Below are 25,108 nucleotides of genomic sequence, written 5' to 3' on the forward strand. Positions count from 1 at the left end.
CAATAAGCAAATGTGATTCAATCAAGGGATGGGAGTCTGAAGACACTGGGTCTGTTCCTAACGCTGCAATTAATTCGCTGTTTGGCCTCGGACTTAACTCTTCACTTCTCGGCTTCCCACAGCCACGCCCGATGTTGCTGTGGGGGCAAGAGGAGACATTTGTGCATCGGAGCCTGCTCGGGCACGGCCCCGCGCTGCCCCGCCGCCCCCTCACTGCCCGGGGAACAAATCCCTTTGGAATCCCTACGGACCCAAGGGGCTAAAGAAGCGCTGCCACGGCAGTCCTTGAGCTACGCAACCGATCGAACGGATTTCTCCTCGGAGCTTGGGAAGCTTGTGGCTTCGTGAGCCAAGGACCGTAAAAGTGAAGCTCGTATTTTTCCCAAATAGCCAAAATTTGCTCATGGATGTTTAACATTACAAGCAAAAGAACATGACTAGCTACGTCACTCGTTAGTCATGAGGATGGTTTCTACTGCATGAAGACACGAGAATGAATTTATTTGGGAGTCACTGAGAGCCTGATGAATCCAGCCCACTGAGGCAGGAGATGGAACTCTCTGTGTGCCTGAAGATACAAGCTCTTCACCCACACAAATCCCTCTGGAAATGCACATGTGTCTCACCGAAGTGCAAGTTACCCACAGGTATCAACACTGCCTGAACTGTCCCGGAGCAGAAGGGCAGCTGTGGCCTCGGGGGTCACCCGTCGGTCCAGTTCTCCACAGCGCCCATCCCTGAATGGTACTGCAGCGACGACTCCCGGGACAGCGAGAAGCTCTGCGAGTACAGGAACTCGTTGGCCGCGTTCAGGTGCGGGGAGGGCGCCTTCCTCTCGCACACGGCCGGGTGTCCCCGCTCCCTGGGGAAGGCCGCGGCGGGGCCGCGCTCCCGGCCCGGCGCCGGGCCCAGCTGGTTGTAGACGCTGAAGGGGCCGTTCCCGGGCGGCTGCGAGGCCTGGCCCGCCATGGCCGGGGGGAGCCGCGGCATCATGGGCGCGGCGGGGAAGTGCGGCGGGAAGGGCTGGTAGGGCACAGTGTCCATGGTCTGCACGCTGTAGCCGCTGTAAGGTGCGACTGAAGTCCACATGTTGCAGCTCAGCGGCGGCGGAGGCGGCGGTAAATCGTCGACGGCCGAGACGGCGGCGATGTCGGCGCCGGAGCCAGAGTACATGCAGGCCTCCCTGGGGGCCACCTCGCCGCAGTAGGACGGGCTCAGCATCTGCTGCTCGTAGGGCGGCGGCGAGCGGAAATAGTGATCGTCCCCCACCGAGGACGAGGCGTCCAGGTAGGAGCGTTTGCAGGGCAGGTCCAGGTGCCGAGCGCTTTCTGCAAGAGAAATTCACACTGAGGAGCGGCTCTGCTGAGGAGTGCCCTCGGAGGCCGCGATTATTTCACTAAAGTGGTGCCCTCTCTCAGCTTAATCCAGTTAAACCATTTTACTTTAGGAAAACAATGTACAACATCAAAAAGACATCGTGCTGCAAATGTCAGGCTAATCCTCCCCGGCCTCAAAGCGCTCCGGTGACATTTGTCAGCTTAAGTGAGGGACTCTTCTCACATCAGGGATTACTCCACGTTCATCCAGATAAGGAGGGCCCTGACACTCCTGCACGGTTCCTCCTGACAAACTCAAGAAGTCTCTTAAAGGGTCTTATCACAGCCTGCCTTCCTGTCGCTGCAAAAATGACTCTACATTGCCCAGATATTCATGTCAAAAGCTGCAGAAATATTTCCAGATAAAGGAGCCCTTTCCCAGTGAGCAGCCCTTGCTCAGCTTTGCACAGCCCCTCTCCTCCTGTGAGGACCACGGCCCTGGTCCCCAGCAGCTTTCTGCTATTTATTAGGAATATTCTCTGGATGAATTAGTGAATTCATCTGCACACTAAACATCTGCTAAAATTACACATTTGCCTTGCAGCCCTCATTACTGGTGCTGTTAGATTCTTCATTTAGCCATGATCAGAGGATTCTCCCAGCTTAAATAAATTAGCAGGCAGTGAGACATGCAAATAGAAGGATTTTTTCTTCTGTGCAAAATTTTTCCATTTAACTTAAAACATGCCATGATCTCATCTGATGCTGGACTAAAAGGAAGAGAATGCAGTCACAGCTCACTTAAATTTGAGAATTAGTGGATGAGAGGAAAGGGCTGCTCATACCAAGCTCCCACAGTCCCACTGGTCTGCAGACACTGAGGGAATTGCTCATGGCTTTGCCTTGGAAAGTGTAGAATTTTGGTAATGCTAATGGCCTCCTGCAAACAATTTTGAATTCAGCTGATCCTAACAATGGATACTTTTCCACTGAAGCTCTGTGCCATTTGAATTACACATTCTAATTAATTGTTTCAGCTCTGTCTCAGAGTCTGAATTGACCTTCTATGGGACAAACCCACTAAAAATTGCTCCAAACAGCAGCTCTTGCCTCCTGACCTCCAATACACTCCAATCACAGCAGTGTTGTTGAAGATCAAGGCCCAAGAGACCAATCCAAACCAAACTCACGGTCTCAGGTTTATTTTCTGTGATATTTTTCTAGCTGTGAACTCGAGTTACCTCTTCTTTTTAGACAATGGTAGAAGAGCCCTGAATCTCTCTGTGCTGTGAAGGTGTTGAGTGGCAGATCTTGAGTATCTGAAGCTGCAAACTGCATGTGAGCACCGTTCTCATACTGATAATGCTGCAGGCTCTGGTGATTCCCATGGAGTGGGTTCACATCTGGCTTTGCTGACAGCTGGCCATGGCTGGACACCAACCTCTGCCTCATGATGCTTTTGGAAATTACTGGATATTCTTTGCTGAAAGAGGTGAGAAAAATGAAGGCTGGTTAGGCAGAGATCAGCATCATCAGAATTTCATCAGCAGAGTGAGGAAATATTGGTTTGGCTCCCCCAGAGCATCTCCAGGCAGTGACCTCACCCCCCTTTGCTTCAGACGATGAACTCATCGCATGCTCTGGGTGCGGGCAGGGCTGAGAGCACAGAGTGTGTCAGGAGGGGCTTCTGAGGGACATCAGTGCCACTCAGGCACCAGCAAACACTCTGGCACGTTCTGCTGCTTCTCCCAAGAGCTGCAGGTGTGAGGAGGAAGAGGAGGGAGGAAGAGGAGGGAGGGAGGGAGGTACCTCTGGAGCCGAGCCACGCGCAGGTCGCTGTCGTCACTGCCCCGGAAGCCCTTGGCAAAGGGGTTGTTCTCAATTTTCAGCTGGGTTATCTTGAAAAGAACAAAACCAAGAATAAAGTGTTTGAAAGCAAATCAGACCAAAAGTGCAGCAGCAGCAGGGCTGAGCTGGTGGGTCTGTGAAATGCAGGGTCTGGTCTTATTCTAGGGCCTGTGTTCTTCTTCTGGACTCCTGACAGACAGAATTTATTTGTCTGATTTAAAAGGTTCCCTATGTTTCCATGTTGGAGAGCCCTGTTTGTCATGGTGTGGCTCTCCCTAATTCCCATAACAATTTTACACACCTTTCTGGCCACCATTCAGGCATTTGAACTCTGTGAAAATCACAACTCAAACACTGCTTTATCCCTCTCCCTTCTCTGCATCCCATCTGAATGCTGAGGAGAGCAGCCAGCTCTGCTTTGGGATGGTTTTGCAGAGCATTGCTTTACTAACAAATGCACTTTTAGCAACGTTGAAAAATATCCCTTACAAAAAACTCCTGAGAGCACAGCTGGCCGCTATCAGTGCTGGAGGGGAAGGTGGTGACATGTGAATTTAAGCAGCCTCCAGGGCTCAAACTCTTCCAGGGAAGCTCAAGCAGCTGATGAACCACAAGAAGAGTAGGACCCTTCCAAAGCCACAGCCTGACAGCAGGTTTGTACATCTTAATTTCATTTTGTTATTTAGCGACTGTGGTTTTCCTCTGACGTGAGCAGGATCAGAGCTTCAGTCCCTCCTTGTCACCTTCCCCTGGCCTCATCCAGCCCAGGAGGGGATTTGGGGTGAGCACACACCTTCCTCACTGACCTGTGCCCAGGGGTAACCTCTATCCTCGACTTCCTCATTTTTTTCTTTAGGAATACAATTATTTACAGCCACACTTCTTGCTAGCAGGAGAGTTCTGAGCTAAATATAACTCAGCAGTTTGTTTCTTCTAAAAGAAACCCAGACCAAGTTTTTAATTGTTGATGCTTGAGAGAATAAATAAAGCCATTCAGGTATTCCTCTGAGGCTGAGATTTTCTGCAGACTACACTGAGGTCCTGGGTGCTGTCACCTTGTGCCTGCTGTCACCTTGTGCAGGTCCCTGTGTCCCTGCTCAGGGCAGTGTCCATCCCCCCCAGCCTGCAGACCCCTGAGGCTCCTCACAGGACCTTCACTAAAGAATTCGGGCTCATCTGGGACATTTTCCCTAAATCTGTGGCTGTCCCCCAGCCACAAGCCCCCAGCAGAGCTGGACAGCAGTGACAGTGCAAGTGTGGAGTTTATGGAGCACTCTGGGAGCTTTAGGGATGAAAGGCACCATTGACAGCACACATTTTAAATATGTATTAAATATAAGCTCTTTTGAGTCTTTTTGGTTAACCATGTTTGGGCAATTGGTCATTTTACATCAACAGCTACAGCTTTTCTACCTTCAGTGTCCTAATGGGCACTTTTCCCCCACCCTGCCTGTCCACACCACATCCATGCTTCTGCTCTCTTTACTGGCTCACTAATTGCAACATTTTTGCAAGGACTCTGGGCTTCCAGCATCAAAGGGCACACAGGCATCCTGCTTGGGAGGAAAAGCTCTGGTCAGGTTATTGGGGAGGAAGAATTTCACACTTGTTCCTGTTCCTGCAGGATTTTCCTATGAATGTGTAGGAAAGGAACTGGTGCAGTTACCCACGGCAGATTTCACACTCAGGTGACAGGAGGGCTCTGGCAGTGCTACCTCACTCTGCACCTTTAGTTATGAGTCTGATGCCCTTTAAAAATCCCAATTAAATTATTAATTATTCCTCATACAGCAATTGGGCTTTACCATTAGGAAAATGCCCTGGAGCAGGAGCTTGTGCAAAGGCAGAGCAGTAGCAGGGTAGAATCTGAAGCCTTTCCATCCCCTGCTGTCCCTGCCCTGCTGAGGTGACACAAGGAGGTGACAATTTACTGTCCCACTGCTGTCAGTCCTGCTGGGATCCAGCCCTCAGACAGAACCCTGCCCACTGCACAGGTAACACCACCCCACACCACAAAGCAGCCCCTACAGCACACAGGTGCCCCTGACACCCACCCAGAGCACAGAACTGCCCCTCTGTACCCCCAAAGTCCCCAGCCCCTCCTGCCCCCTCGTGCAAACCACATCGGCAGCTCCGGGTTCCGTTTTTATGGTTACATTCCTCATCTGTCTCGCTAAACACACATTCTGTAATTACTGCTCACTGCAGATTTATGAGCAAGCTTTACTGGTCATTATTCCATGTGCTTTGCTGTTTGAGTGACATCTCAGCTCTGTGAGCACAGCGAGTCAGGGGAGCCAAAATATTGTAACCAGCCAAAATATTGTAACCAGCCAAAATATTGTAACCAGCAGCATCGCTGCTCCTCCAGAGCTGCACCCTGGCTCATCCTCCTGCTTAAAGCCAGCATGGAAACTTGTTTTTTAAACCAGCAGAACAGGAAGATCCTCTCACAAAGTTCCTGAAATAAAGCACTGTAGCCCCAAAAGCTGCCTACCTTGTGGTTCTGGTAGGAGGTGACAGAGATGAAGGAGGTCTCGGGGAAGACGTGGGTGCAGAAAGCCGTGTTCTTGGAGCCAAAGGCGTTGTTCTCATCTGCCTTCACAATGTGCAGCCGGGGCTGGTATTTGTGCATTGAATTGAGGATGATCTGAAAAACAATTGATGCCAAAGTGAGAAATCCATTCAAAAGAGAAAAGAGTCAAGCCGTGGCTGTAGGACACTTTGCAGCAGGACCCAAAGCCCGGCAGAGCTCAGCTTTAGCTTCGCTGTGAGTTAGAAAGGAAAATTTGCATTCTAGAAATGCACATGGACCAAGGCACAAAAGGTATCTGCAGCTCTGGCAAGCAGAGCTGAACTTAAAGCTTTCCTGGTAAACCCTCATTTTCCATTGCTATTGGATAGAATCAGTCTGGGTGGAAAAAATGTCATAAGTTTTTTTTTTCCCCAGCTCACGCCGAAGCTGCACAATGTATAATTCACCAGCAGCCTGGCCTGTAAAGATTCCTAATAAATGCTTTACTGAGCTGAAAAATACACAGTTTAGCAGAGGGAGAAAAACAACACAGAAACCACAGGGGGAAAAAGCTAGAAAGCTATTTTTCTTTTATCTGATGGTAAAAAAAATAAACAACAAAACCCAAAAAACTACAAAGCAGCTGACTGGTTTTTCCTGCTGTTTGTGGAGCGGCTGAGTGTGGGTGGCTGGTCCAGGCACCTCTCCCCTCCTCGAGTCTTGGCCAGTGAAAGGCAGGACCAGCACCAGCCAAGGGATTTTTTGTGGAGGATGCCAGGGGGGCTGGGGAAGGGCTGAGGTCCAGCAGGGATCACAGCCTGGCTCCACTAAAGGGTTTTTTTGGTGGAGCTTTTTGGGCTGAGACAGGCTGCCCAGGCTCATCCCATTGCAGCACTGAGATTCCACAAAGCAGGGATGTGCCCAGACACTGCAGAAGAAAATGGCTTCAAGAAATGGAATTGCTTTTAAGAAGTGGGATGGTTTTAAGAAAAGCCTTTATTCCTTTTACTGGGCAAAGAAGAAATACTGCTGCCTTGTTTTCTCAGCATAATCCTTTCCAATCTCCTCCTTCCGCTCCCAAATGGGCTCATTGAGCCCAGCTGCTCCTGGGGAGAGGGACTCCAGCCTGGCTGTCACCCCTGGGCTGCCCAAAGCCTGGGACAGGGACAGGGACAGGGCCAAGGAGGGGACACTGGGATGGGTGGGGTGATGGATGGATGGATGGATGTGCATGCACACTGCAGCACAGCAGCATCAGCTCACACTAATTATGGTTTTGGCCAGTTTTAAATGAGAATTACCAAGAAGCAGGAGGTTTTTGCTCTGTGATTGCTCTGTGTGTTCAGAAACCCTTCCATCTCCATGACTGCCATGGCCAGGAGAGCTCAGAGCAGCAGCTCCAGGTGCTCCAGGTAGGATGGGAGGCAGTGCATGGGGCTTGTGCTCTCCAAGCCCCTCTGCTGCTGCAGGTCCCCCTGCCCACAGTAGCTGCTGCATTATGCACCACTTAAATGCAATTTTTACTGTTGACGTTTTCCAGACAACCCTCCCTGCTCCCCAAGAGAGAGAATGAGGAATTTTTGGCATTTTATCAGCTTTGCATCAAGCCTCTGAACCACTTTGTGGCTGTTGATGGGCAGGGTGGAGAGCTGAGAGGGTCGGCTCAGGTTTTGGGCTGGAGCCTTTTCTCTGCTTTCATGTATCAGCCACTCATAACACAAAGTAACACCCAAGGGACAGGACTTTCACAAAAGAAGGGACATTTCAATTTTCAGTAATTAAGAGTTGAGGCATGCTGATAAATAATGGCTGTCTGGAGCAAAAGCTGGGGTTTGCTGAGCTCTCCTCACTGTCTGTCCCACACTGCCCAGCACGGGTGACTTTTCCCCAGAGCCAGAGAAACTCAGCTTCAGGATGGAGAAAACAACTTTAAACTGAGATTTCCAAAGGGAAAATTAGGAGCCCAAGTTTTGATACATCATGCATGAATAGCCTGTGTTCCCCCTCCAAAGGATCCACTGGGCTATAATGACCCCTTTAAAAAGAGAAATGCATTTTTAATAACATCTTCAAGGTCAAGGAGCTCAAACAATTTCCAAAATGAACAAATTGAGTTCTTGGAGCCTGCTAGAAGAACTCAGGAAAGGATTTCTGACAGGTGCTCAATGTTTCAGTTGTGGCTGCAGATCTGCCTGGAGTTTCATCATGAAAAAATCCCTAAATGGCCAAATTTTGCCACTGCATTTACAAGTTTGGGCATTTCAGTCCCTTGCACAAAAAGTGAATATTTGCTCACCTGTCTCAGTGCAATTCCTGTTGGGATTTGAGTGTGTGGCTCCCCACCAGCTGCAGAGGGGATTTCCCACATCTTTTTGGGGGGTCAGCAACCGCTCTCTGCATTAACCCAGCATTTTACCTATGAACAGAAACTCCTGCACAGAGGCTGTGTCTGCACACAAATCCTCCTCACCTGTGCTTGCTGTAATCCCTGTGCATTCAAAATCCTTACAAACCACCCCAAAAACAACCTTTAGCCACAAAACACCGAGTCTGTGCAAAGTGAAATGCCAACAATTCAGGCTAAATAGTTTTCAAGGCTGCTTTGGAAAGCTAAAAATACACAAAACAAATGTAAATTCCACTCCAGTGACGAGCATGAGTGGAAAGATTAGCTTCAAGAATTGTGTCAAAAATGAGAAGTATTTTAATTGATGGGACAGAGCACTGGGCAGTGATGTAGGAGCCCTTGGCCTCAAAGGTAACTTTGTATTTTCCTGCACTTCCCTTTTTCCTGGGGAGATGAATTCAGTGTCAGACACTGTCACACATCTTTTTAAATTGTTTTTGTACAAAAAGTAAGTAGGTTGGGATCGTTTGGCAGGGACCCAGTGGTGGGGACCCTCCTGAGCTGCACCAGGTGAGACCCAAAGAGCTCCTGGATATTTTTGCACCCCTTGGCTGCTCCCCCTGCCCCTGGAACTGCAGAGAAGCCAGAGATCCCCAGGGTGATGTCACTGCCACCCCTCCATGTCACACGTGCTGAGCAGACTGAGACAGCCCAACCCCAAAGTCCAATGTGAGCTTACACAAACATCCTCCTAATTTTTATTTTTATTTTCACCCCCCTGTCTCCCTACTTTGTTCTGCTCACACACTTGCAGCTGGAACTTCAGCTGTTACAGAACTCAACTTCATTTTTTTTGCATTCCCCAGTCAGCAAGAAATATTAAAAGAAATGGTTTCATTTGCTCCTTTCATTTAATTTTACTTAGGAAAACAAACTCCTCTAACTTCTAATCTCTCACACTGCTGAGTAATGTCAGCTCCAGGGCCTGAGTTTGCAGGATGGGACCCAAAGGCCACGAGCTGAGCTGGGGAAATGGTGCCACATTCCTTGTCACAAGGCAAACTCGCCTTGAAATCACCAGTAAAATGTATTTACTTTCATATGAAATTTGGGGAGTTGATTTAAGAGCTCCCTGTTTCACCAAGGTATCAGATGTCAGATGATGCAGGGGTTGCTATGGCAACTCCCCCTTTTATATTGAATAGTAAATGGCTACGAAAAAGCCACATAATTTTATGGTTGCTCCCGGGGGATCACATAACTAATATAAAATCTTGCATTTTAATATATTTTCTGCTTCTTTCTTCCTTCCCTCTATTCTTTCAAAGTGAAAAAGCCTTTGAGTGAGGCTGGCCCTGGTCCCACATTGGGACTCTGAGCTGGAGTGTGACAGCCCAGCACAAAAACCTGACAATCCACTTTTCTGCATGGAAAAAATGGTGTTTTAATCAAGGAGGCTCTGCAGAATCATCTCAATTAATATTTAGAGCATTTGGTGCTACAAACCATCCCAGACTGAAGGGTTTTTTAGGAGTGAATGGGTTGGAGGTGCTCCATCAGCACTGGAGCTGACCCAGCTGTGCTGCCCAGGATGTGTCCAGGGGATTTGGGATCACAGATCCCTCTTCTCCCTGCCCCCACCCTGGGACACCTCACCCCAAAGGCAGCGTGAAAATCACACCATCATTTACAGTGGGAAAGAGCCCTGACATCACCCAGTTCAATCAAATAAAACATTGTGTGCCCACAGGCTCTCCAGCAGCTAAAACAGGAGCTGTGATATCCCCTGAATCCCATCCTACAGATTTTCCCTTCCAGGGGAGGATTCCCCTCTCTCTGCCCCAAGGCAGGCACAGACCAGGCCCAGCCCCGAGTGCAGCCAGGCTGCTCCTGCAGGGGAGCCTCCCAAATCCACACTGCCCTGGCAATCAGCACAGAGGGGAATAAAAGCAAGGCTGGAAAATCCTGGGAAAAGGTTCAACATGAGCTCAGACAAAAGTTCCTTAGGAGATGGCCAAAGCTGGGGTTTCTGGGTTTGTTCTCCCTCGGTTCCTTTTCATCTCCCATCAGCTGGAATTCATCAGGACACAGCTTTGGGGTGATTCCAGCTCCACTCTGGCACGGGAGGGTTTGGGCAGAGCCCAGGTGTGACCCCCACTGTCACCTGGCCCCCTGACAGTGACCTCCTGCCCTGCCCTTCTCCAGGCTGCCTCCCACTCCAAACCTGACCATTGCAGGGTCTGATTCCAGTTCAACTTCACCAAAATCTGCTGCATTTGACTCACATAAACCAGCAATGTAACAACAAAAAGATTTAACAGAGAGAAGTAAATCTTCTTTTCAACCACCAAGCCCACTGGCCACTTCTTCCCCAGGACTGCAATGGAAATCCTGGATCCATCCCTCCCTGTGGAACACACACCATTCCCAGGGGCACACAGCTCTGCTCCTTTTTTTCCCAGCAAACAATGTAAAACTTCACTTTGTAATTTATTTGGGCACCACTCTTGCTCTGATTTCCTAAAATGAATGGGTACCAAAAAAAAAAAAAAGAAAGAAAATAATCTTTTCATGGATATCCTTTCAGCAGAAGGCTTAGTGATGCTCTGAAAAAATTGCCTGCAAATTTAGGAGGGGTGGAAAAAAGGGTTTTTCCAAGGTTTAAATGGACTGGGAAAAAAGGTGGTTTGGTATTGGGGGAGATTACATATATATATATATTCTTATACCTATAAATATAAATAAAATATAAATATAAATACATTCTTTATATATAAGAAATGATATATATTATTTATACATATTTTTATATATATACATGCATATTAATATATAAATTTTATATATATACATATATATATACATACATATATATATATATATATAAACCCCCAAAATGTTATACATAAAAATACAAGAAATTTTTTGCTCTGAGCAGGACAAGAGGGGTGAGGCTGTGTCCTTTTCCCCAGGCAGGATTTTCCCCATCCCTCTCTCTCTCTGGTGATCCCAGTGCCCGGGGTGGGGAAGCTGCTTCCAAGGCAGCACAGAAACCTCCCACCAGCACCCGAGAGGAAACTGCTTGGCCACAAGTCATAAAGCAAACAAATAAAAAAAAATTATGAATCAAAATTAGGGTTTTGCAAGATTAGTAGGACGTGGAGCTAATTAAAAGTGCCTGAGTGCGTCTGACAGGCACAGGCAGAAAAAGGCTGATTTAATTAACAGAAAAATGAAGAGGAAACCCCAGGACTAGGGGAAAAATTAAGGCTTTCAGTGATAATCAAATAAAACCAAGTGTGCAAATATTAAATCTGAAGAGAAATAACAAACTCATCAGCATTAATGAGTGAAGCCAGTAAACAGCAGATTTGGGTCAAGAAAAACAGGAATATCACTTCAAATGCTGTCATGAGTGACAGGCCATCTGTAATATCCTGTAGCTTTAAATCTCACTAGGTTACATCCCAGCAACTAAAATAAAAGCTTTATTTTAAAAGCAGATAAAGTAATCATGGCAATGAAAAGGCACCACCAGTGATGGAGTCATTGCCATTTTTCACCTGGAAAACACTGCCAGGTATTTCCCAGGCAGCAGACACTGGGAATGGGTAAGGGATGTGCCACCCTTGCTGGCACTTCCAAGATTATTCTCACCTCTGCAACTGCCCTGTTACTCCCATGGCATCAGAGAGCAAAGCACCAGCCCTGCCAGAATCCCTCGTGCTCAGAATCACTCACCAGCCCCACGTAAATCAGAGGCTCTATCAGGTTGATTATCTCTTCAGGTAATGCTTTGAAAATACATAAATTCAGATTTCACTCTAAGCATAGGTGGCTTACAGTGCTTTCTTTGGGATCAGACAGACCTCACTGTAGCTAAACATTACAGTGGCTGCTGATTTCTTAATCCATTTCCAACATGAACGTTGCTCAGTTGTTAAGCCTGGTGTGAAAGAAGCCTTTCATGGATGAAAAATCCCCCCGGAGCAGAATATACAGCCCACGTTTTCAGGCTGTGCTGTGTGAGCTGGGCACAGCCTTACCTGCCACAAAACCTGCTCAGCCACAGGGGTTTGAGGCAGATTACAGAGCTCTGAATTTGTTCTGATATAAAACCTGCTCAGTTTTACGTGTCTGCATTGACAAATGCCTCCCATGCCTCTGACTGTAAGAATTGACCACAACAGATAAGGGGCCAGGGCAAGCAGGAGTGGGGATTGTGAGGCTGCAGGGAAAGGGCTGGGTGGCAGAGAGTGAGGCTTTCCCACATCCCCATCATGGTAAATAATCTCCAGCCTAATTCCATGGATTGCAGCAAAGGCTTCAACTCCACAGTTTATTAATTAAGATGTTTATCTTACTTACTTTAAGCCTCAGATGTGCCTCCAGTTATAATCTCCATGGGGGTGCTCATCCCTGACATAAAGCAGCTATTTCAGTGCACAGTCAGGGCATGGATGGATAAATGGGTTCATTTATTGGTGGAATCATGTGAAATCTCTTTCAGGTGAGATCCCTGGCTCAGAGGAGCTGCACCCATGTAGGGATGGGGACACTGCAGTGGCCCAGGGTGCCAGGGTGGGTGACCCAGCACAGCTCTGCCTGGGCAGCTGCCCACACACCCAAAAATGCCCCAGCCAAGGCTGCAGAAATCCTCACTCCACGTGGTTTTGAGGTTTGGAGGAAATCAAAGACAAAAGGAAAGGCAGGCAGGCTCTGCTGGCACACGGGAAGGCAAACAAACCCTGTGGCTTTTCTGACTTGTTTTTTTAGGGAGCTTTAAGAAAGTGTTTGCAGTCACTGGGAACAAATTCCTAGAAATGAGAAGCTGTTATTATTCCTAACGTAATGCCTTCGTGGGACAGGCCCTGCAAGAGCAGAACTGTTCTGAGCCTGAGCTGGTGGGAGCCTTGCCCCCCTCCCTCTGCAGAGCCCAGCTCTCCTCCACGTGCACCACAAAAAGTGGAGCACCACATCTCTATGGCAGAGGATTAATTAAGAAGCCTAATGAGGAGCTGGCTGAGGATGGGTTCAGTCCCATTTAGCCAGGCAGGTTGTCATTGCCCAAATAGAGCAGCAAACACTTTAAAATAGATTATTTCAGGCATTTTCCCATTAATGTGAGAGGGAAGGTGCTGGGCTGTGGTACACAGCCCAACGGCACTGAGCAGGGCTCCTCTGGAGCCACAGCATGGTGGATATCACCCCAAAACCCAAACCACTGTCTCACTAGGGAAAAGACAAACAGGCTGTTCATTGGAAAGGAGGAGGGGGTTAAAGTCTTCCCTGTTAAAATGCAGCGCTAAAATCTCAGTTAAAAAATGACAAAGTCAGGAAAAGCAAACGTTTAAAGTTGCAAAACCAACACGGCACATCCTGTTTGTTTTACAGCCACATCGCACATCCTGCATGTTTTATGGTTTACATTTTACAGCATAAACAGTCGTATATTAAGCTGCAGAGTTAACCAAGAGGAAAACACGGAGTGAAAAAATGCCACGTGCAAAGCCAGCAGCTCAGGATGGCTGTGGCAGCCAAACGGTGGCAGGGGTGGCTCTGTGTCACTGTCGCTGAGAGAGCCCTGCCACAGGGGTGGCTCTGTGTCACTGTCGCTGAGAGAGCCCTGCCACAGTTCCTTCATTTCATTTCATTTCCGTGGTGCTTCCCCCCTTCAGGGGAGCAGAGATGGGCTGTGATTAATAACAGCAGCATTAAAGGGTGCCGGGGAGCCTTTGAAGCTCACACATGTCTCAGTGGGGTCAGTAGGGTGGGGAGGGGGTCAGGGCCCAGCACGGGGCTGGGTTATCACCGAGTCCCTGCCAGGGCCTGGCTTTTGGAGGCTCAAAATCCACAAAAAATTACAAACACTGGCAAAAATTCTGGATTTTTAGCAGTGTTTTAAGCTGGTGGGGTCCTCCTGCCTCTGGAGTGAGGAGCTCCAGCTGGTTCAGCTGTGCCAGAATCACACTCTCTGGACAGCTTTGGGAGGCATTGGGACACTGAGTCCCAGTGAAAAGCTGCTCTTTAGAGGCTCAATGCACAATCATTTTAAGCAACACAGATACATCCCTTCCCACTCTGCACCCTTCCCACAGCCTCCCTTGCCTCCAAACTGCTGCTGCTTAAAACACATTCAGGTTAAAAGCCACCTTTGATGACACAAATCAGATTCTCTTACCTTTGGTACAAGGAGGAGCTGATGGCACTAAAGCTAGAAGGATTTTAAACTCTCTCTTCCCTTCCTCTCACCAAGGATGGTTTATTTTTACATGACTTTCAGCTCAAATTGTGCAAACCAGACAGGTCTGTGTTTTTATATGCAGTATCTGAGCACTCACTCTCCTGACAGGCTGCCAGGGCCCTTGGTCTGAGTTATTAAATGCACTGGGGTAGATAACTGTGTGCTCCCCACCTCTCCCCAATACACATGAATCAAAATTTTCCAAATAAAATACTTGATCTTTTCTAGGGCTGCCAAAACCAGTTGGAAAATCAGGAGTTTGTGCAACCAGCTTCTGTGAGCTGCATGTACCACGTGCCAGGCTGAAAATCCCACAGCGCTGCCTGGAAAGATCCTGGGCAGAAAAGAAAACCTCAGTGGCATCCAGCAGGACACAGCTGAGCCAGTCATGGCTGTGTTTCCAAGAGCAGGGGAAGCACACAGACCCCCTCCCTTTACTTTAAACACTCCCCCCAAGCACAAAATAATGTTATTCCTTATTATTAAATTAACAATTATTAACTGTTGTATCCCACCCAGCATCCCAGACACAAACCCAGCATTTTGAGCCCACCTCCACCCACAGCCCTTGCAGAATGTCTCTCTTACGTGTCCAAAGGGATCCAGGTGGTTGTTGGTGAGTTTGAGCTTCTGGAAGGACACCAGCTGCCTCATCCAGTGGGCTCCCGTGGCCGGGGAGTCGGGGTGCACGTACAGCCTGCCCGGCATGGCCGGCTCGGCCTTCCCGGCCACCATCCTGACAACAGAGGGGACACATGGCATCACCCTGGCACTTGGAAGAGCTTTTTGTCCTTGGACTCATCCCAGCAACCCTCCTGCCAGCCCTGGGGGGATGCACTGGGACACGGGGACTCAGGGAGGCTCCTGCTGCTCATGGGGGGTTTTGGGATCCTTGTTTCAGCATCTCAGGCTGGCAGAGTGACCCCATCCCTGCTCCCACGTGGGATTCCCTTGGGGCAGCGTCCTCACATGGGCATTGTGGAGACACTTTTGAGGAGGAAAACTTGTCTGGGTTTTTGGAAGTCTTCAAAGACCCTTCTGCAAAGGGAGATGGCCCTGCACAGCAGAAGGTGCCTGTGCTGCACCTTCACAGCCAGCCAGGGCTCCCACAGCCTGTCCCAGTGGGAAGGGGCTGCTCCCCACTCTGGCCCAGCACCCTGTGCAGCTCCCCTTGCCCCACACCACCACCAGCCCTCCTGGACACAAGGCCCAGCCATGAGACATCATTGAATGGCAACGCCCTCATTACTCCACATTGTTCTCCTCTTATAAAACCCCAATAAAAGCAATATTACCAAAAACAACAGAAACTTTCCAGCAGCAATAAAAGGAGAAGGGGAAACAGCTCTAGGGCTGGCAAAAACTAAATTAAACAGAGTTAAGGACTATCCATCATCTCGTGTTTAATGTCTGAAACACACAAAGTGGCCACCGTGGTGCAGAGACCCTCAGTCCACTCCTCTTACCCAGCGGCATTCCGGGACAAAAGCTCACGGAAAAGGGATTTTTTTTTTTAACTGGAGCAGCCCTAATGTGCAAGTAAATAATTTCTGCTTTCTGGGATGTCACTGAGCTCGTTCCCTGTGAAATTTTCCATTGCTTTTCAGCAGGCAGCAGCCAGGGGAAGGGTTTGGGGAAACCACAGCAAATAGTGGCAGTGAGGGAGGCTGCCGGGCATTTTGTGGGGGCAAATCAAAAGAGAAAAAAACACATTTCTTTTGTCACAGAGCAAAAATCCCAGCTGCCTCTCAGGCAAGTAACTTTGCTGGGAAAGGCACAGGGAAAGGAAGAATAACAGAAGAGAATCAGGGCTCTGAGTGAACCACCCCATATTTCTCTTTATAGCTGCTCTCCTAAAAGCAAAATATTACCATAGAAGAAAGGAATTTAAAACTTTTCTCGAGCCACATAGAGACCTAATTTTGAGGGCCAAAATGGACTATTAGATCATCCTGTCCAGCCTCTGGTACAAGGCAGGCTGTGGCTTTGCCCTCCTACACTGCACACGGCCAGATAACCCGTGCTGGGCCTAAAGCATCTTCTCCAAGAAAACTCCCCAGCCTAGAACACTCTGGGATGGACAAGTCACCATCCCAGCAGCACTTTTTTTCCAGCAGTTAACCACCCAGCCTGTTAATAATATTTCATTTGATATTTGTCTGGTTTAAACTTCCAGCCCTGGCTCTTGTGTCCATCATTGCTCCACCAAAGAGAGCTGTGGGATGTTGGCAGCCCTCCCGTGGGAAGGTGTTTCTGTTGGTTTCTAAGTTTGGACAACAAATGGTTGATCCAATTGCAAATTTCTTATGGAAAAGCAGGCAAACAGAAGTGTTGTCTTACCATTTGTTGTCACAGAATTTGTAGCGGTGGTCGTCGGCCGGGACGATGTCGATCAACAAAATGTACTTGGTCTTGGGGTTCATTCCAGTCACTTTGACCTTGTAACTGGGAAACATCCTCCTTAGGGAAAGCAGAGGGTCACCACGTTAGTGAGGGGTGGAAGCACTGGAACTGATGGAAACTTGGAGCAGCAGCCCAAAAAGCAGATCCACCATCAGAGGGATTCATGCGAGGACATTGTTGTTCATACCTGAATTAAACTCTCTCTTTCCAGAGCATGTGCCAGTGTAAAAGTGGGCACCAATTTTGATGAGGGTTTAGGGAGGGGGGCTATGGGCCAGTGCCAGTAAAAGGAGGGTGCAGAGAGACATACAGGGGGGTCCACACATCCCTGTTTGTGGGAGGCCTGGACAAGGAGCCCTCACTTCTACAGGAGGCTCTGCCTGGCTTATGGCAGCACCAAAATTGCAGATTTCTTGCTGCTGTGAAGTGTTTGAAAAGTCTGGAGACATGGCTACATTTCAGAGGAAACCCAGCACAAGCTTTGTCATCCACATGATCCCAATATCCACCAGCTCCCACCACTCGTCCTGTGCTCCCTCCAACAAACAGAACTGAGGATCAGCAAAGCCTGGGGGAGAGAAAGGGTTAAACCCTGTGGTGGTGCAGACAGGCTGCTCTGCCCTTCCAGGATTTCCCAAATTCACAGCACACCCCTTAAACCTTGCTGGAGCATGGCAGAGCTTCCCACCAAAACGTGCCTGTCCCACTGGCTCCAGCAACCAACACCAAACTAGAGCATCCCATCCACCAGTGCATCACAGAGAACATTTACATCATTTACATGCCCTGCAGTCCTAAGGAGTCTTTGTGATATTAAATGATACCTTTTTATAAAGCCATGTGGCTGTGAAAACAGCAGATTCCATCCCAGTCCAGCCCTGCAATCCAGAGGAGAGAGCCCTAATGGATACTGACACTGCCATGGGCTTCCCAATCCCTCGAGGCTGCATCAGCAGCCAGGATTTGCAGGATTAGGCACTTCACATCCTCAGTATAACTGTTTTCTTGGCTCCATCTTCCCCACCTCCTCCTCATCCAGTAAAAACACCCGAGTCAATAGAGCAAACTGGCTCACCACAGCCCTCCAGCCAGGACACAAAGTTCTCCTTGCACAGGGGGATGGAGGATGAGAATTGCCACATCCTGGCCTCGTTCGAATTACGTGAATTAAGATGGGCCCAAATCCTGATGTCATTTCTCCATCAGACATCAAGGCCACTTTGTCCCCCACTTTATCCCTCTTTTCCTGAGCTGGTCCAAGTCTGCAGCACCATTTTGTCGCTGCTTGGGGAGAAGGCAACAAAATGGGCCCTGTTCAAAATCCTTTCAATTGACTCTTTTAACCACCCTGCATAAATTCCAGATGTTTACCATGTAATTAGCCTGGACTAAAAAGAGGTGGTTTAGCAATGTCCCTCTTTGATTTTCATTCATAAACTCTGCACTCCTCTTAACCTTGTCCTCCTACAGGTAAGCACCTGGGTAAATACAGTAGGACATTTCAATTTGTGAATACACAGCCCAATTCACACGTTGAAAAAAATTGTACAAGGAATCCAATCTGAATGCCAAGATTTTTTTTAATTAGGCCTTAAAAAGGCATTTTTAAATGAAACAAAAAAGAAAAAAAAGAAAATTAAAAAAGGAGGATAAAATTATTAAAAAACAAATGAAATGAACACAATTTGATAGTATCATACCTGCACTGGGGATTTTTATAACATTGAGCTTCTGAATTTTTTTTCCCCTCAATCATTTCATTTACTGTAGAACATCTAAGCTGCTAAAGTAGCTGAACTGATATATTGTAAATGTTAAGTGCTCTTTTAATGGCATTTAAAATTAAGCTTCAGCATATGGAGTTCATATAGCATGGACATGCCTGAGTTTATAATGTTCTTTAGTATAGCCCTCTAAAATAAATACAAAGAGCCAAAGTACTACTATAATATATACAGCTGAAATTCTTTAAGGATAACAAATGGGGACTCACATCTGATTGAAGGTGTTGCTTAACTTGCAAACCACTCACTATCTCGCAGTGGTAGCGTTGTACTCAGCAGTCCACAGACCCAGCTACAACCAAGTTTGCCAACTCTCCACATTCTTTTCCAGGAAAACATGGGTAGATTTTAGTAATTTGGCTGTGCATGGACATTTCATCATTATTATTAGCTGCTGCATTTTGGCCTTAAAGAAAAAATATGCGACTAATGTGCTGTCCAGGGACTTGTCAGTTTAATTTTCTTAATGAAAACATATTTCTCAACCCCTTGGCAGAGGCTCGTTTAGTAAATATCTCTGCAATATGATACAAACATGGGTTGTGCATCTCTGATGGGAAGGCATGACAAACCCGAGAGCTGGGGCCAAGGAAATGCAGTCATAGAGATTGAATTAAAAAGAAAAAAAAAAAGCAAGAGACAGCACCTAATATCATGTCCTGGCCCTTATTAAATGTCCCATTTGAAAGAAGGGAGCAGAACCCCACGGTGGAACTGCACCAGCCCTGCCTGGGAGCGAGGCCGTGCTACAGTGGCTCTATAGAGCTCCCTGTCAGGCCTGGGAAGGGGCCAAAAACCTGCCTGCTTCTCCAAATTTACTACAGGTCAATGGAGCTACTCAGAGGCACGAGGAGCTGCAGCTCAGCAGCAGCAGCTTTGCACAAGCAGCCCCTCCGGCAGGCCGGTGCAGGCAGGAGCCCGGCGGATGGGCGGCTCCCGGGGATGCTCCGCTCCCCCAGCTCCTGCACAATAGGTTGTTTCATCATCCACCGCTCGGGGACCGGCAGAGGCACAAGAATCACCCAGTGCTGCAATAAAACTTGCCAACGTCTTGCCGAGCTCTGGGAAAGCTCAGCCTGGCTTTGGTGGGAGGTCTGAAGCAAGAGCCGGGCAGATCTCTGTTTTATCCGCCCTCCTTCCCACACGGCTCCAAACCAGGGGACAGCATTGCTGCGCAGAAACGGGGGACAAAAACTGGGAATTTGGGGCTTCTGGGGAGTGTGTACAAGCTGGTGACACCTGATCCTCAGGGTACCCCCTGTGCCAAGGGCAGCTGCAGCCCTGCCTGGGCAAACGAGGCAGCTCAGTGATGAGGTTCAGTGATGGGCACAAGTGCAGCACAGCAACACTCGAGTCTCCAGTGAAGTTTGAGCCACCAGCACTCAGGAGATTAATTGCAGCAATTCCTGGCCTCATCACCTTTTGTTCAGACCCAAAACCTGTTTGGACACAGTGCCCATGGGCTGCAGCAAATGCCCTGAATGTGCCAATGACAACACCACCCCTGGAGTGGAGATGTCCAGCACTGGACCAATTTCCTTCCAATTTATATTCCTTTTTTTGAAAGCCACTCCAGGTGTGTGTCCAACCCAGCAGCACACCACAGGTGGAGGCAGCAGTGCCACTCAGGAGCAGGGTCCACCAGCCACCCCACAGCTGCCCTGCCCACCCAGGGACCAGCCACAAGCCCTGGCAGCACCCGTGTGATGCACAAGGGACTCAGCACAAGCAGCCAAGCACCAGCCCCAACAGCCTCTTCTGCAAAACACCAAAACCGACAGTACTCCAGTTTTAGGCACATTCAAACCCATTTCTCCCTCCCTCCAGCTCCAGCCAGAGCAGAAGGCACCATCCAGGCTCCTCAGCCCTGTCCTGAGGGTCTCATGTGCCACTCAAAGCTCTCTGCTGGGTTTAGTGGCTCTGACAGGCACATTCCTGTCCCACCCCTGCACTGGCAGGGACAAAGTGCTGCTGTGCCATGGCAGCAGCTCTCACTGCCCCTCACAAGGCAACACTCAAATCAGATTTTATGTTCACAAAAGAAAGGCACCTTCAAAGAAAGCAATCATGGGGAAAAAGCCACGGTGCCTCCTGTGTGAGCAGGACACCCCCTGTGGCATTAAAACCCCACAGTCACTGGGTGGTGCCCTGGGGAGGGCAGAGGGCTGAGCCTGGTTCTGGGACCGTGGGCAGTGGGAGCAGGGTCAGCATCACCAGAGCTTGGCACCACACTGCCACAGCCCCAGCTAAACCCTTCCCTGCAGATGAAATGTAGCAAAAACAGTAAAAGCCAGGAAAATAAACAAGCAGCACAATTCCACAGGCCTCCCAAGCTTCAAAGATGATGTGCTAGTGAATTATTTGTTCTGATAATGAAGCAGTCACTGCTTAGCTAAGTTTATGCTAGCCACATTTTATCTCTACATGATATTCACAAATTGTTTTAAAATGAACTGTTAGAATAAGCATCTCTTGTTTATTTATTTATACTATTACTATCCAATCCCCTTAACTGTGGAGCAGTTGCTGACATGGAGCCAAAGCTTCTATTATTGTTCAAACAAAGTTTAATTGATGTGTAATTGGCTGGTTGGATTTGGAAGTGAGCGATAAGAGAAAAGCTTTGCTTTTCTTTGGGGCAGCAGTTCCCAGCCTTTCAGGCTCTCCAGCCTTGGCCTCTCTGTGGGCATCTCACGTGTGTTTTAATGCCCAGATGAGCGGGTCTGGTTGATCTTGGAGAGATGGGTGGCTGCAAAGCTCCTATGTCCAGCAAAATCTTATTTTTTGGGCTGGGGATAGCAAACCAGAAAAGTGGAGAGAATCAGAGCTGCAAATCAGCAACAAACCCTCACTACCCTCCTGCTCACCAGGATGGAACCTGACCTCCACTTAGATGCCAGCACCACTCCTGATGCCCCTATGGATGCATTGGCTGGGAGGGGATGTCTCTGACCAGCGCAGGGCAAGCAGGGAATTCAGACAGTATTTCCATAGAGAAAACTGCATGAACCAGGTCACCTGAGCAACCCAAGCCATGTCCTCACCAAAGGCTGCCAGTGCTCTCTGAAGCCCATGGATTTATGAGGATTGGTACTCACTGCATGTCCCTGAGGTGTGAATGGTCCTTCAGATACTACTGAGTGCTTCCTTCTGTCCTTTCAAGGGGGTAAACACATCCACAAACATTTCAGCAGCTCAGCAGCTGGAATTCTACTTTTTAAGACAATAAGACAAAGATTTCAAATGACATACAGAGATTTTACAATTCTTGCTTTTGGGATGGTCAAGTAAAGCAGTGGCTGGAGTTTTGGAACTCCCGTGCTGTGCTGCCTGTGGCAGATCAGGTTGTGAAAGGATCAGAAAACAACTGCTCACTCAACATCTTGGCTAACAAACCGTTAACTCCTCAGAACCTGCTGGGCATGCTGAGATGCCTCCAGCAATGCTTTCAGAACACCAAGGCAGGTGACACACCTGCATCCCTGATAAGGACTCATGTGGCCCCAAATTCTTCTTGAGACTTGGCCGTGGCTGCTTGAGGATGCTTCTCCTTGTCTTCATTGTTGGAAGGGAAAAGAATGGTGTGCAGAGCCTCCAAGAACTATGTCTCCATTCTGATGACCTTTCTTCATTTTTTTCCAATTTCCCTTCTTTCGACAAGTATTTCTTCCACTGACTTAACGCATCTTTAAAAATAATATTCTCCAGGGCAGATTAAAACAAATTTGGGGATGTCAGCTGTTTCTTTTAGCCTTTTAAATGGCATTTCCTTTTTGATAGATTCTTGCTTTCAGAAAATACTTTAAAGAGATCAAAGAGTTTTTCAACAGGGTCCCATTTTCCCAGTGTATCCTAACCCTCAGTCCCTTATTTCTCTTATCACCCACGCCACTCCGTTATGACGCTCTGTATACAAAGTAAGAGCAGTTAACTTTGAAGTGCTGGATTAGCCCATGCCAGATCCTTGCCTCAGAATAACAAACAATACAGGTTCAACAGGAGTTCTCATCAGTAGTTCATTTTTCAGCCCCAAATTCACTGTCACTAACACAAGCAACATTGAACTCTCAGTCTATGGGCAGATAGCAGAGATTTATCTGGTGGCAGGACCATGACCTAGTGATGAGAAGGTCAGACAGTTAAGGGATTTTTATATTTTGGAATGGCGAGGTTGTATTTTTTCCTTCTGGCTAGCACATCTAATTTTTAAATAAAACATTGTTTCTCACATACTTGAGAACTTGGTGAGCTGGATGGCTGCTTTCATGGTCTAGAAACATTTCCTTTCTTTGCCCCATGGTGACTCGAGGCACGGGCAGGCTCCTGGCCATGGGCTGCTTCTCTGGGCTTTCATTTTGCTGCAGCTCAAGCTGAGCAGAGAAGGTCCCAATGTGCAGGAGGATGAGAGAGGTGGTGCCAGCAGCCCCAGCAGCACAGCACAGAGGTGCTTCAGAGAGAACCTGGGCAAGAGCATGGTCACCAACAGCATTTCAGGGCAGGTTTGCTCCCTCTCCAGCCCAGCTGCCTGGCCATGGGCTGAGGGAGGAACCAAGGCAGCCTTGGCACTGCTGGAGCCACAGCCCCGGTGTCCAGCAGCCTTTGAGGCAGCAGCAGAGCCCCAGCAATGGTTGGGACCTTCCCCAGCTGATCTGGGCTTGACCAAAGCCTCCCCTCACTGTGCCACAGCTCCAGCACAAGGACAAGCAGGGAAAGCTTTGGGAACACCCTTAACTATGAGCATCCCATGCCTTTAAACAGCAGGGATGGCTGCTTGCAGAGAGAATGGATCAGGAACCAGACTCCCATCCCTGCCCTGCTCGGCATGCACAAGCTCTGTCTCCCTTGCCAAAGCTGTTGACAACTTTAGCAGCATAGCCAAGAGCCATTGGAGTTCACTCCTGCTTTTTCTCTAAAAGCAGGAGTTTGCCTGAACAGGATAATTCCAGGACCCCAAATTTAGGAGCATGCAGATCAAACATTCCTCAAATATCTATTTTATTTCTATGTTTTATATTGACAGCTCACATTCCTTCGTTGATCTCGGATATTAAGGTTTGCTTTTGAATCAAAAAACATCAGTAGAAATTCTTGTAACTGCCTCAAAAGATTCTGGACAAATATTTCCCTTTAATTGTAATGAGAACTGGGCATCCATATGCCCTACAGAGCCATGGAAAATTTAACTTTTAAAGGATTATTCACACAGGAAAGCTGCACCAGCTTAGCCAAAGCATTTATACTTCTTCAGACCTTGATGTCCTAAAAACTAGTTTTATTTTGGTTTACTAAAGTTGATTAGGAACAGATTTTTTTAAAAAAACTGAAATAAGCCACTTTTAAAATGAAACTTGAACATCTAAAGGGGATTTGGGTCTTTTCCGCACATGCAAGACGCTTTATCGATTCTATTTTTTTCCTCTGCAGCATTTTCCCACATATGCTTCTTAAAACCTTCTACCATAGAGACCAAAGCTGGCTTTGTACCTGTGCACGTCCTGCACTCCAGCCAAAACTCAAATTCAGTATCTCAAGCCTCCTGTTTCGCCTCAGGGGCACTTCTGCTACCACAGAGAAATGACACATTAATTTCTCTTCAGGAGCTGCTCACAAAAATTTGACCAGACATCCTATGAACTGGCATTTTTTACTGACGAAACAAAAGCTTTATCAAATTGTTTATCCTTGGCAATACCTGGATAGAAATTACAATGCTGCAAAGACTGGCACCTTGGGAAAAAACTCTAGGGAACAGCTCAATAAATAATCTAACAGAAAGAAGAAATCCTGAGCCAGGAAGGCTGTGGAAGCAAAGATTAACTTCCAGCAGAAATAAAGTCTGAAAGATGAGATTTCACAAAGAATGGTTTGCCACGAGCTACAAAAGAATCGACAATTGTTCAGTCAAATAATAGCACATAAAAGTGAGAGGAAGAAATCGGAAAGCCAGATTTATAACGAAGTCCCTCATTTGCTTTCTGCTTTCCCCACCCCTCGTACAATTTCACAAGTGCGGAATTCCTAAAATCCCGCAGGAAAGGTGTGCACCCTGCTAGGACACAGCGATGCCCCCACAGCAGGGCGGCCAGAGGGGAGGAATCCAGATGTGCAGCTGCATCTGCATCTCTAATACACCCTGTGCCCTTCATTAGCATCTAGATTGATTTGATTAATTTGATTTAATAGGATCTCACCGACTGGAACTTTTCGGTAGAGAGTTTAAGAGTATTTTTTGGTTCCGTATTTTTTCTGGGAGAAGGGATTTTTTGGTTGGTTGGTTTGGTTTTGGAGCAGTTTTTGTTTGTTTTAACACACATGCACACACATATATAAATACACACACACGGGAAGGTTTGTGAACAATCATTTCCAAAACCAGGCACTCACAGCTCGCTGTGGGCGCTGGATTCATTCCCCCATCCCTGAAATGCGCTGTGAGCAGGGATGGGAACCGGGAACGGGGACCGGGAGCGGCCGCCCCGCCGGGGCTCCGCGGAGAGGGGCTGCTCAAACAACGGGATTGCCTCTGCCTCCCGAAAAACCTGCCCTGCAAAACGCCCCTCGAGATGGGCAGTGCCCGAAGGGATCACCCGTGGCCGCCTTTCCTCTCGTTCCCCCCCGGTTCGGGCAGCCGCGGGTACCCAGCGCTCCGGG

General features: G+C 48.0%; 1 protein-coding gene across 2 annotated transcripts in view; it reads right to left on the reverse strand.

The window, feature by feature from the left end:
- Positions 1-702: 702 nt before the first annotated feature.
- The window catches only part of TBX4 (T-box transcription factor 4), a 33,196-nt gene continuing 8,790 nt past the window's right edge, over positions 703-25,108 (reverse strand). For both annotated transcript variants that reach the window (XM_030962725.1, XM_030962724.1), the window contains exons 4-9: positions 16,611-16,730; positions 14,859-15,006; positions 5,662-5,814; positions 3,126-3,214; positions 2,558-2,799; positions 703-1,328 (exon numbers count right to left, since the gene is read on the reverse strand). In XM_030962725.1, the coding sequence (XP_030818585.1) occupies positions 703-1,328; positions 2,558-2,799; positions 3,126-3,214; positions 5,662-5,814; positions 14,859-15,006; positions 16,611-16,730 (1,378 nt within the window). The remainder of the gene's footprint in view (positions 1,329-2,557; positions 2,800-3,125; positions 3,215-5,661; positions 5,815-14,858; positions 15,007-16,610; positions 16,731-25,108) is intronic.

This window comes from Camarhynchus parvulus, chromosome 19, assembly GCF_901933205.1.
Source record: "Camarhynchus parvulus chromosome 19, STF_HiC, whole genome shotgun sequence".
NCBI lineage: Eukaryota > Metazoa > Chordata > Aves > Passeriformes > Thraupidae > Camarhynchus > Camarhynchus parvulus.